Genomic DNA, 13,367 nt, shown 5'->3' with positions numbered 1-13,367 from the left:
GTTGAAGTCGTAGCAGTAGTGATTCCTGTGTGCTCAGCAGCCAGGCTTTTCTTCTAATATGCCTTGGCCTGTCCTGGAGAGACATTTCCAGGGTTTGGAGGGTCGCTCACTTTTCTTGCTTATTTAAATCTTTGACCTCTCTGCAGAGGATGCTAATTACTGCCAGTGATGGGAGTGGTTTTTGTGGTAATGGACATTGTCCCAGTAGGAACTGGAGTTAGATCACTCACACACAACACAGGCCTCCAGAAGGCTCTGACATGACGACAACTTTTAGTCGCAGCTGACCTGGGCTGGGTTCAAACTGTTGTTAGCAATGAGAGAGGCTTTCTCTCCCAATACCAGTCCCATCAGTCATCAGATCTTCTGAACAGTGACACTTTTATGATGTGGACTTGTGTGTGCTCAGACTCCATAGTGATAATCTGAACCATTCACAATCCATCCCTTACAAACCCTTGAAGTACCACCAAGTTTCATTTAGCAGGTTGGTGCTTATTTGAGTCCTGATCCTAACTGTGAAGGGGGCAAGGGAAATGTGTTATTAGAAGACAGTTGTTTCCTCCTAATTCATTGTGCTGTGAGGCGCTGATCCTTTGTGTCTAGTTCTGCTTTTGGAAAACTTAGCAGAGTCTCTAGAGGAATCTCCTGGCCCTGCTGGAGTCTCTGGAGTTTTAAGTGCATCTTTGGTCAGAGTAATTGTTCAGTCTGAAGTATGGGAACCCAAGAGAAAACACAGAGAGCTGGTCTCTAAAGTGCCACAAGTACTCCTTTTCTTTTTACAGAGAGCTTCATGGGTTTAGAAGCAATAAAAGCAAGAGCCAGTGAAAAGAGCTTAGGGAAAGGGCTTTAGAGAACAGACTGGTTTTTGTGGGGAGGAGTTGGGCAGTTGTCAAGAGAGCACACTAGGAAGCCTGGTTAATAACTGAGCCTGATGGGTTTTGTACACACACACACCGCCCCTGGAGAGGGTTTAGTGCAACAGGAAATATTTATAACACCACAACTTTATCCTCCCAGATGGTTTGTTGATCTGTTCCTACCTCTTTAGCTTGACCTTAGTTTTGAACCCTCTAAATAATTTAGGCACATTACAGGCCCTGATTGAAAAGAACTGTACTTTGCCTGGAAAGGTACAGTAAGTAAATAGCCCTGGAATGATTTAAGGCAGAATGATGGTATTTGCATTAGTGGGAACCAGATTCCCTTGGAGATTTATAACACCATTAGCTAACTCTCCTGTTCCATTCAGGAACAACCAGGATTGTTTTAATGTTGCAGTGGCTAATAGTTTAAATGGGGATGTTCCTCCTGGAGGGACCTGGGTTTTGTATGTGAATGTTCCTTTAATCTAATCAGATTTCAGCAGGAATGTAATTTAAGCAATGTCTCCTTGCTGACAGCCCCAAAAATATGGCCCTCCCAGTCAAACGGATCCCAAGACAGAATAACTTGAGTCCCTTGCAGTTTATGGAATGGCACCGTATTGAGAGCCTAGATACTGAAAAATACTTTCTCAAGGCATTTTTATGTAAGAGCTTCCAGCTGTCCCGAGTGTGTGAGCCAGCTTCAGTCCCTGGAGTGTCACTATGGGAACGCTGTTATGGCAACAGCTTTTATCACAGATTTGAGGCTCCTCGCATCTGGACTGGCCCAAATCACAGCTTCCAGACTGTGTTGAAATAGTTAACGGTATCTCTCTGAAAAATCCAGGGTAAATAGTTTGAGAGGGTGGATGTAGCCAACAAGAATCAGCAGCTGTTAAGCTGTTCTACAGGTTGGAAGGACACAGTATGTTCAGAGTTAGAGGTCTGGGGTTTTCCTCTGGATTTCACCAGATGCCTGTATATTTTTAAGATCTTTTTGACCGTTTTTGCATTAGCAGGAAACTGTCTTACTCAGAGGAGGCCTTGATCCTGTAGCCTTAGAGTAGAAAGATGGTCTTGTAGCAAAAGCTCTAGACTCGAGCTCAGATCTGGGTTCAAATCCTGACTCTGCTACCAGGCGTCTTGTGTGACTTTGGGCAGATCACTTAATCTCTGTGCCTCAGTTCCTCCTCTACTGTTGGTCAGTCCTGCCTCTTGATTTTAGGAACGGCAGTGACACTCTCACTGTGTTTGTCCAGTGCCTAGCACACTGGGGTTCTCATTTTGTTTGAGGCTTCCAGGCACTACCATAATGTATATAAAGTGTAGCCCTTACTCATACACAAGAAACCTGATTGCTCCGACTTAAGACAACCTGTTAATCATGGGAGTGAGGGTTGCAGGATGGGGCCTTTAATGTAGCCAGGGTATTTTCGTACCAATGACTGTGGTCTCTAGGAGCAGGAGGACTAATGACGAGTCAAGATTCATAACACCAACAGCAAACCTCCACCAGGCCATAGGTGACTTTCCCTCTCCATTGGTTTCTCTCTGCGGACAGAGATGTAGGCAGTGCTTTTGGGCGGTAAGAAAAATAACCGTAAGGGCTTAGGGGCAGGGGCATCTGTTCCTGGGTTTGGACAGCCACCAGCACAGCAGCAGGTCATGCATCTCTGCCTCAGTTTTCACTCCGCTCTGAAGAGGCCTCGTGCCAGTTGGGTAATTCAGGCCTCTGTTTTCCTACTGGTAGCTTGACTCTCTGAGTCCAAGTGCAGAACTGTCCTTCAACCCTTCCTGGCCTTAGTAGTCTTTCTGACATAGAATTGCGTATTAATCCTTCATCCCATCCTGGCTACAGCTATCACCTCTGAGCGGCTTCCTTCTCAGGTCCTTGTCTGTCTTGGCTGTCTCTAAACCTCCTCCCCAACCCCTTATTCTCAATGGCCTTGAGCACCTTTCCCTTCCCTGAAGCTTTCCTGCCTCTTTACGGGCTCTTTTTCATAGCCCCTCCTGGCTTGCTTGCTTCCCCTGCTCTCTGGGGCAGAACCCCTCTCTGAATCTTGCCTTGTCCTTAGTCTCGCTAGGCTTAGTGAGATTCTAGCCTTATATCGTCCCAGCCTCCAGTCACATGGTTCAGATTATACCTTCCATCAGCTCACAGGGCCACATCCCAGAGAATGCCTGAACCTGGACTGGAGCCAAGCGTCCCTTAAAGGACCAGAGCACATCCTGTTACAGCCCCCAGTTCTGAATGGGACCTCTTCCTGCTACCAGAATACAAACTATACATGAATGGTTAATTGATATTCAGAGATGAAAATCTAATCAGTCCAAATCTAAGGGTAGTTTACTAAAACCAACAGAATGCAGTCCTGCCAACCCCAAGTGTTCAAGTATTGTGAGCTAGGCTCCAAAAAATAATGAGATTTTCAAAAATAATAAATTGTGGGTCTTTTACATTCTTTTGAGTCTTAAGGATTCAGATTTTCAAGCTTTTCCCTGCAGCCAAGAGGACTAGAAACTTTTTTTTTAAACGAACGCTGAGCAGCTCACATAGTCACTTACCACCAGGAGCTGGGGCTCAAGAAAAAATACCAAATAGTGTGATAAAAATGGTGAGAGCTGGCAATACTTCAGTGTGCGTCTCACTTTTTCATACTTTGGCTACTGTCTAAAGTAAGTTGGGAAAAGTTTGCTCTGTTTAACTCTTCCTACTTCCTGTTAAGACTAAGCACCATCTTTGGAATCTGTCTTCCTGCTCCAAGAACATGACCTAATATAATTCAACCTTGTGTGCATAGACCAGGGGAGGGAAAACTACGGCCTACGGGCCACATCCAGCCCATCAGGGCTTTCAATCCAGCCCCATGGCGCAGCGGAGGTAAGGCAGGCTCCTTGCCTGCCCTGGACCCGTGCTGCTCCCGGAAGCGGCCGGCACCACGTCCCTGCGGTCCGTGTGGGGGCAGGGCAGAGGAAAGGGCTCTGTGCACTGCCCTTACCTACAGGGACCGCCCGCCGCAGCTCCCATTGGCCAGGAGCAGGGAACCATAGCCAATGGGAGCTTTGGGGGTAGTACCCGCAGGCAAGGGCAGCACAAGGCAGAGCCGCCTGCCCCACCCCACCCCACTCCACTCCCAGGAGCCACTGCCAGACATGCTGGCCACTTCCAGGAGCAGCACGGCGCCAGGACAGGCAGGGAGCCTGCCTTAGACCCGCTGCGCACTGCTGCCACCCTGGCGCTGCTTGAGGTAAGTGGCACTGAGCTGGAGCCCGCATCCCGAACCGCTCCTGCGCCCCGCACCCAACCCCCTTCCCTGAGTCCCCTAACCCTCTGCCCTGACCCCCCTCCTGCTCTCTGCACCTCAACCCCCTGCCCCAGTCCTACAGTGATGGCCCTGCAAACAATTTCTGCACCCAGATGTGTACCTTGGGCCAAAAAGTTTGCCCATCCCTGGCATAGACTCTCTGCTATTTAGTAATGCACAGTAATTGTGCTCCTTCATGTCTATGACATATGTTATGCAAGAATGATCATACCGGTCCCTTTTGTCCTCAACAAGGTATGACATTTACTGATATAAATGTATTCTATAACAAGGGCGTGTGCATCAATTATGTAGGAAAAATAAACCAAAACGTCATTTTGCTGCAGCCCCCAAAGCAAGCAGGCTGTAAATTGGCAATGAATTGATGGAGGGTAAATGGAGCATTTTATGCCACCACCAGAATCCCCCTCCCCCCGTTTGTTTACATAGCTAAGGAGTGGCTTCCTGAGCCTAATCTGCTGCCTTTATTGAGGGTGATCATGGTGGGCTCTTCCCCTCCCTCTCTCAAGTTACTGTTCCTCTGGCTACAGTCGGAGGCTGGAAGTTGAAGGACAAGCTAGGCAGGTTTATTTTCAGGGTGCATGGGCACTATTGGTTTTTGACTGTAGTGAGACGATTGCTGTAGTAAGAGGAGGCCCTGAAACATTAATTCTTGTATCAGAGGCCTAGTCTGAGGCCTGAAGCCTGAACCAAAGTAAAGCCTGAACCAAAGCACTTCCAGGCAGTGTTAAGTAAATCTGGGCTGTGAGCCAGAGGCAGGTCCCACTCTCAGACAGTGGCAAGAAAAGGTTGTTAGAAGCACACGCGCACACACACATATGTGCTAATGAGGGGAACTTGCGCCAAGACGGCAGCAAGACACTCCACAGACAAAAGAAGGAACAGGCAGGTGCATCTTAAAGACAGGGTCAAAAGGAGAACATGATGGATAGATTCGTTTGAACTATGATGAGTAATCTGTCCTGCAACGGTATAAAAGCAGGTCCGGGAGCGCACATCTTTGTCCAGCCAGGGGGGCAGTGGAGTGTCCTGCCACTGACTAAGCTGTGTCCATTGCCAAAGAGCGCAAATTCGTCGTATGCCCTGTGTAGTCTATAGGGAACTATTACTGTGCTTCGTTTGACAATAAACCTGGCTCGGGTTCCTTCGTACCTTACTAGAGTCTGTGGTTTTGGGGGGTTCTCTCGGGGTCTGCTGTGTCAGCTATCTGCGCAGAGCTGGGGCAGCACACAGAGGGAACACGCACGCAGCTGACTGTTATCATCATCGAACCAGAGCGGAGCACCTCGCCGGTAGCTACGGACAACAATTGCCATGGACAACACTAGACACGTGGCTGACTTGTGCTATAAGGTACTTTATGTGGTGCCCATTGCCACGATATCTGAGGGTACCGCTTCACTGTGTTTTAAACCCTGCAGCCTTGGGCTTGCGAGGCTCACGCTATTGGTGCTAAAACCAGGTGTGTAGACGCACAGGCACTGAATCCCACTCCACTCGCCAGGCTTCAGTGCCTGAGCCCAAAAGGCTCTGCAACTATTCTTAGCACCGTCGTGCAACCCCAGCTCCAGAGACTGTGTAGACCTGGTCTCCAAGCTGCTGTTGTGGGTTTTTAAAATGCAGTGTAGACATGAGGCTGAGTGACACTGGGTTTGGTGCATTTAGCTCGCACCGTGCTCACGTTCCCAACCTGCGGAGCAGGGAAATGGTGTACAGATGGGGAGCTGAGGCCCAGTGAGACGAAGGGACTCGCCTGAGGTCACACAGGAACAAGGCTAGTGCTGTAATCTAGGCCTACTTGAGGGTGTTGCTGCACGACTGGCTAACCTTGGTATTTTTGTGTGCCACACCAAAAGGGCAGCTTTTAAAGAACACTCTTAGCCTAAAGGCATTGAAGTAGCATCCAGAGGCCCTGGCTAGCAGAGGAAATCCCATTGTGCCCATTGCTATTGTACAAACACAAAGGTAGGCCGGTCACCCTCCTGAGGGCCTTAGAGTGTGAAGAAATGAGGTGCTTTGTTTTTAATGCTATTGAAAAACCGATTTAAAGTTATTCCAATTTTAGACCTACGCTGCTAGACAGATGTTTAAGAGGGTAAAGTAATACGCCAAAGAGCACACCATATTCAGGCTCTTGGAGGGCTAGAGCTGCACTCCCAGAAAACCCACTGCCCGGGAGGGGGGGTAGCAGAAAACTTTGCCACGTGCAGTTTGGCCAACCCCTAACTTAGGGCTCTTGTTGCCGTAGCCTCTGCCCAGTAAGGAGCACCTCACCAGTATCTGCAGTCGGAGCCAGCTTGTGTGCTGTCAAATATAAAGGGAAGGGTAACCACCTTTCTGTATACAGTGCTATAAAATCCCTCCTGGCCAGAGGCAACATCCTGTTACCTGTAAAGGGTTAAGAAGCTCAGCTAACCTGGCTGGCACCTGACCCAAAGGACCAATAAGGGGACAAGATACTTTCAAATCTTGGAAGGGGGGGGGGGGAGGGAGGCTTTTGTTTGTGCTCTTTGTTTACCTGGTTGTTCTCTCTTGGGCCTGAGCGAGGCCAGACAGAAATCCATCTTCTCCAACCCATCCTAATCCAAGTCTCCAATATTGCAACCAGTATAGGTAAGCCAGGCAAAGCGGATTAGTTTATCTTTTGTTTTATGTGAATTTTACCTGTGTTAAGAGGGAGGTTTATTCCTGTTTTCTGTAACTTTAAGGTTTTGCTCAGAGGGGGATCCTCTGTGTTTTGAATCTGAATCCCCTGTAAAGTATTTTCCATCCTGATTTTACAGAAATAATTTTTACCTTTCTTTTTTTTTTAATAAAATCCTTCTTTTAAGAACCTAACTGATTTTTCCATTGTTCCAAGATCCAAGGGTTTGGGTCTTTGATGATTTTGTAACCAATTGGTTAGGATATTATTCTCAAGCCTCCCCAGGAAAGGGGGTGTAGGGTTTGGGGGGATATTTTGGGGAAAGATGTCTCCAAGTGGGCTCTTTCCCTGTTTGTTTAAAAAGCTTGGTGGTGGCAGCAGCATACTGTTCAAGGACAAGGCAAAGTTTGTACCTCGGGGAAGTTGTTACCCTAAGCTGGTAAGAGTAAGCTTCGGGGGGTCTTTCATGCAGGTCCCCACATCTGTACCCTAGAGTTCAGAGCGGGGAAGGAACCCTGGCATGTGCTGAGCTAGTTTAACGCAAACGACTTGACCGCTGGCTCAGTTTTCCTATCTGCAAACTGGGCTAATAAAACTTTCCTACCCTGGCTGAAAGCTGTTATTGGTGCTAAGTAGTATGGCTACAAAGATGCTTATTTCAAATCTGGCTATAAAAAGCCTTCTGACTCAGCCCCCTGGGTGAAGGGTAAAGTCATACAGCTTACTACTCAGTAGGGCCAGCATAGTGCTATTCCACGTAGCTGGCACTGGCTACAGTTTCTGCTGGCCAGTGGCTGAGCTGTGGCAAACAAGAAACTGGTCCCTGACCCAAGAGCTTGCACTCTGTAGTCAGCGTGGCTACAAGACACCGTGTCACTTTGGACTAAAACCCCATGGTGTACAGGCTGTGTAAACAGCACCCGGGCTTTCTAGGAGTGTCTGTTGGGGACATGGCACCTATTGCCCGGGAGGCTATTTCTGGTGTACGGAGAGGTGTGAATAAATTCTTGGAGTGGGTGAAGAAGACGAAAGGAACCATTAGGGAAGACGCCCTTATCGGAGCTCAGAGAGGGGGAGTCTAGGTACTAGAGGAAGGCAGAGTGGGAGGTTGTAATGGCTACTGATTTGTAGTTGTATTTGGCCTCCAGGGTGTTAGTGGGCAGCTTTCTTTAAGCCAGCCCTATCCCAAGTGCTGGTCTGGACTTTCAGGCTGTGAGCAGAGCTGTGTTTTCCGCATCACAGAAACACCTCATGATTGTAAATGTGGCAGACTCTTCCGCAGCGCTCCTGGTGGTTCTTTCCCACATTGCGGTGGGAGGCACTAGGTGCTAGTAGCAAGGCTTCTTTATTGGCGCCTTAATGGCACGCGTGATGTTGTTCCCGGTGTAGCAGGTGTTTGCAGGGGTGGTTTGGGTGGCCATACGATTTCCATAAGGAGACCAGCTGCAAGGTCCTGGCCCAGAGAACACCCATAAATCTGAGACAGGTACTGCTACTTCTGGGTGTTTTATTTAATATTTATACAGGGCCATGGGTCTGAGGGGCACTTCACAGAAATGCACAGAGACGAGATCTCTGCCTAGAGGATTTTGCAATCATGTTAGATCTTGTCTGGGAGCTGGTGAAAATTTCTGGTACTTGTAGTGGTTGCTTGCCAATTTCCCACACAGCGCAGAGCCGGACAACCCCTAAACTGGTCCTAAGCCCCTCTGCAAAGAGTGTCCCATCCCCCCATCAAGGGGGAAATCTGCCTGTGAAAGGTTCTAAGTTGCAGTGACTCAGTACAACTCCCATCCACCCCCAGGCGTAGGCAGTGGGGGGACGTTTCTTTCAGGAACAATGCGTTTAATCTCAAATCAGCGTATGTTAACATGGGCATAAAAGAGTAACAGAAAACTCTTCCAAGCTGGCATTCAGTCCAGACCCTCTGACCTTGGGAGAGGAGCCTCCCCCAGGCCATCTCCTCTGACTCCCAAGCACCCAATTCATAGTCCTCCCCACGAGGGAGGGAAACAGCTGAAGTTAACCCCTTCTTCTCTGGGAACCAGATAATGCCCTTGCACCATGTTAGAAGCCCCATTGGTTTGATTATTTTTATGTATTAAGAATGGAATATTGTTGCCACCAGGTCCTAGGTACTGTCCTTAAAATGAGCAACGTAATTTCCCACCACCCAAGATAGCCCCAGAGCGACACTTACGTTGTCCTTCCTTACGACAACAGGTTGCAGATATTGGGCAAAACTACAAACGAAAAGAGTTTTCCAAGCACTTTCCCACTAAAGGTCTCGAGGTAGGCACATAAAATCACAGGTTACTTTCGAATCTCTCGGCTGCAGTGTCTACAGGCTTCTGCTATGGCTGTAGCCAGACAATGAACGTACCCAGAGAGGAGAGCGTTGTTCAGCCTCGTTTAATATCTCAAAGAGCCGCTGCAACGTTTCATTTTGAAAATGCTTTAATAAGGAAGTGTTGACAACACTGTTCTGCAAAATGTAAAGGTAACTATACAAATTCTTAATACAAAAAGAATAAATTAAAAGCAGATTTTTTTTTTTTAAATTCTGCAACTTTTTCTACACCATACATATTTGTCCCTTGATTACAGGTGAACAGAATCCAGTAAAATCATTTTACATGCTCTAAAGTCAGTTTCAGAGAGAGACCTAATTTTTTCCTTTTTTAAACTAGAGAGTCCATTTTACACAACTTGTAATAAAACTATTGACATTAATATATATGTAAAACTTTACATCTAGTTAACTAAGCAGTAACTGGTCATCTGATAGCACCTGAATGGGGTTTGCTATGTCCAAAACTAAAACTAATACAGAGGGAAAACAAATGTGACCTTTTCAACACTCGACTGCATATAGTATCATTTAAAAATAAACCCTGCCTCACAATATGGCCTGGTGTATGCATACACCATGCTTCTGGCTAAACCAAGGGAGTTTCATATGTAGAGACTAAGACGGTAAGAGTGGCTTTATATCCAAAAAGGGCCTTTATTTAAAAAAAAAAAAAAAAAAAAAAAAAAAAGAGAGAGAGAGGCTGGTAAGTTGGTAGTCAAGTGCTTGTATATAACAGTTCTGTTTTACCCCTCCATGTTATACTTAACCATGTTAATCTAATTTGATTAACACTGTATGTACATTTGTGTAGAATTGAATTGAGCTAAACAGTAAAACCTGTTTTACTTAATCTGTCTTTACTACCAGACTGGCTCACGTGTGCCTTGATTGCAAACCAGAAAAGCAGACCACAACGCAAAACCCAATCCGTTTCTCAAAAGATTTTTCTCACCTCAAGCCTGTTGGCAATGCAGGCTGACCAAATTGTTTGCAATGTGACTTACAACATCATGCACTTCAGGGCTGCCACCTCTTTGCCCTTGTGCAAAACTGCAGGCCTGCTCGGATTCTGGAGCAATTAATTTTGATTAGTAATTTGTATTACAGTAGTGTCCAGAGGCCCTGTTGTGCTGCTGGGCGTGAATCCTTTTAAATAAAAAAGGCTACACAGAAAAATTATTTACCAGGGAAATGAAAATATAAACAGTTGCTCAAAGCCCGTGAACTTCTTGGGCTAATTCCTGCCTGGTGATTAACTTGGGCCCTCTGTTTGTAGTTAGACTTGGAAGGATTAGAGTTTAATCAGCAACGTATATTAATCAATGATGTCTTCTCTCCATCCAAAAACAGAAGAGGGCCTATAAGAACAAGCCGCTCGTTAACAATTCATATTTAGAGAGAGGGAAAATTTAAACACATTTGTTATACTTGCACTTTTAGATGAACAGGTGCACTCTCCTGGTTGTCAGATCCGCCTAGTGCTGGGTTAGCAAGATTGATTATTATTGCCAACTATGTTTTTTATTTCTGAATATCTAATGATTCTTGACTTCCGCAGACATTAGGTTTGGAATGATTAGTACATAAGAACGGCCATACTGGGTCAGACCAAAGGTCCATCTAGCCCAGTGTCCTGTCTTCCAACAGTGGCCAATGCCAGATGCTCCAAAGGGAACGAACAGAACAGGTCATCACCAAGTGATCCATCCCGTCACTCATTCCCAGCTTTTGGCAAACAGAGGCTTTAGTGTTTTAAATTTAAATTTCTTGCCAGTGCAAAAATTTGTCAGCTCTATGGAGAGGTAATTTTTATAGCTAACGGCACAGAAGTTAGATCTGAGTTCTATTTCTTCCTACGTGCTCTTGGGCAAGTCAGATAACCGCCCCGTGCCTCACTTGCCCCCAGCCACAGCTCCTACAGTGCCTCCCAGGAGTATTGGGAGACTGCAAGGTAGCAGATAAGTGCAGAGTATTAAAATAAGTCAATACGTGTAGAAACAAGCACTCGTAGTAACTGCTAACATTCATTTTTAAACACTCTCCCTACCCCTAATCTTTCTAAGCCTAGTTATTGGGAATCTGTGCTCTTGCAAGCTTCTGGTAAAACAGTTTTCCAGCGATACTATTACAAGAAAAAGGTGTGGCAGCCCGCAAGTTTGGTTTTAAATTTCCTGCCCTCCTTGTCTGGTAGACTAGCATTATTCTTCCAACACACGCACGCAAGCAGACTTTATTTCTTCAAACTAAAGCTAACATCAGTTTCTGCTTTTCACAAAGTAACCCCCTCCAGCCATTTCTTTAATTGCCTTTCCCATAGGAAATCATCATCCGCATGCACAAATGGGGCGAGAACCCCGCCCCATCTAGCGGCAATAAAACGCCGTAGCGGCGACAAGATGCGCCAGCTTCAACCCCCCACCTAGCTTGCGTGCTAGCTCACTACAAAAGTGTCTTTGAGGCCGCTGGATGGCTCCACGTGTGTAAAGCGTTGCTCCAAAGTGCATGTAAACCTGCCGCGACTCTCTCCGATGTTTCCTTTTGGTAGCTGTGGACAACTAGAGTCTGCGTCGAGTGCATCAAGGTTACCAATTAATTAGCTTTGATTTATTATGGTCCCTTCTTGCAATCTGAAAATTTGCCTGGTCTGCTGGTTAGTAGACAACAAGACGGAACCCTTCCGCTGTATGACATAGTGGGGTCCCTTGGACAGCAATACTTTGGTGAGGAGCCCTTTGCTACACTGGCGCTACCAAGAGCGTAATAATCGGAACTATTAGGCTAATGTGGCTTTACCATGTCGATTAGCTTGTAATGTGCTTTCCTTTGATTTCATGTGAAACACTTTGTGCATAAATAGGATATCCTTTATTGGTTATTTCTATTCACAGAACGGCTCTTGGCAATTTTCACCTTAATTTATCATAAGTGTTACAAAAAAAACCCAAACCAAAACTCTCTGTGGTGGTGGTTAGCCAGAGATGCTAAGAGTAGCCGTACATGCCTCTGCTTTAGATAATACCTTTGTAAACCTTTGTGTCTGTCCAGCTTAAACAGTAGCTTTTCAAGACTGATTTTACGCTCCCAGCCCAGAGTTCTGGTGTGTCTTCATCCCAGTGGGTGGTGGTGGTTGTTGTTTTATTTTTTGGAAGGGCTTGAAGTGAGGAAGGAAGTAAAAACAGTTTCCAAATTGTAGGCGGTCATTACAGAGATGCTGCCCATGCTCTTGTCTCGTAGGAATTCTGTGATCTTGGCAGCACTGAACTGATTGCGATATTCTGATACATCTCTGAAGCAAGAGGAGCTTTTCTTTACTCCAAATAAATACTTCAGGAGTAAGGAATATATTTCACAACCACTGTTTCTCGCCCTCTTAACTAATGTTCTGTTGGCTTCAGACTGCAAGCTGTAGAAATCTTACTATTTTCCCATGCCATAGACCAGTAAGATTGTATTTATACCTTGAAAGGCTTTCAGTATTTTAAAGAAAAAAAACCCTGCCATCTGGCTGCTAACATAGTTATTCATATATGTTGTCCCCACCCCCCGGCCCTTTGAGCTAGCGGAGTTGTATCTCAGTCCATGGCAATCTGCTTTGAAACACTGCTATCCGTTGGTGGCTGCGGAAGCATCCTGGGGGCCAGTATCGGTAATGGCGTCTTGAATCGCATTTCGGGAAAAGTGCTTAGCACTGAAGCTGGTGCCGGGCGACAGTGCATCTGGGTAAGGCAAATGAGAGGCAGTGAGGTGATCTCAGAATGGCATTGATGTGATCCGATTGAGGTCAGGGGTTCACACTAGAGTCCCAGGCTTGGCTTTTTCCTGTCCATACCACTGGACATCTGCTAGTTCTGGATAGAGGGGAGAATCCAGGAAACAGCTATCGGTGTAGTTCCTACAGAGGAAAGGAGACTGCCATTAGAACGAATGCTATGGCAAGAGGTCATGCAAAAATTCAACCATAGGCACTCCGCCATGTGGCAAGAGTGGGAAAGGAAAGACAATGCAGCATGCTCATTGGCACTTTGGGTTGGTGCTGGTTCTGCAGGCAACCATGGAGCAGGCAACTGGGGCGGATTCAGCGAGGAGGGGCCACCCGGGAGTCCTCTCCAGAACAGCTCACCTTAGCAGAAGCAGTGCTGGGTGAACAGTTCTCACTCGGATCTCTCCATGCCAATTTG

At 46.5% G+C, this 13,367-nt stretch overlaps 1 protein-coding gene across 15 annotated transcripts in view; it reads right to left on the bottom strand.

Moving 5' to 3' along the window:
• Window positions 1-9,856: 9,856 nt before the first annotated feature.
• The window catches only part of FRMD4A (FERM domain containing 4A), a 573,140-nt gene continuing 569,629 nt past the window's right edge, over window positions 9,857-13,367 (bottom strand). For 11 of the 15 annotated variants that reach the window (XM_073328715.1, XM_073328720.1, XM_073328712.1 and 8 more), the window contains one exon: window positions 9,857-13,081. In XM_073328715.1, coding sequence (XP_073184816.1) covers window positions 12,979-13,081 — 103 coding nt within the window. In that variant the 3' untranslated portion in view covers window positions 9,857-12,978. The remainder of the gene's footprint in view (window positions 13,082-13,367) is intronic. The other 4 variants (XM_073328718.1, XM_073328722.1, XM_073328713.1 and 1 more) reach the window with 1 other exon arrangement.

The sequence above is a fragment of the Lepidochelys kempii genome, chromosome 1 (genome assembly GCF_965140265.1).
Source record: "Lepidochelys kempii isolate rLepKem1 chromosome 1, rLepKem1.hap2, whole genome shotgun sequence".
Lineage (NCBI taxonomy): Eukaryota > Metazoa > Chordata > Testudines > Cheloniidae > Lepidochelys > Lepidochelys kempii.
This window is presented reverse-complemented; position numbering and strand designations above follow the sequence as displayed.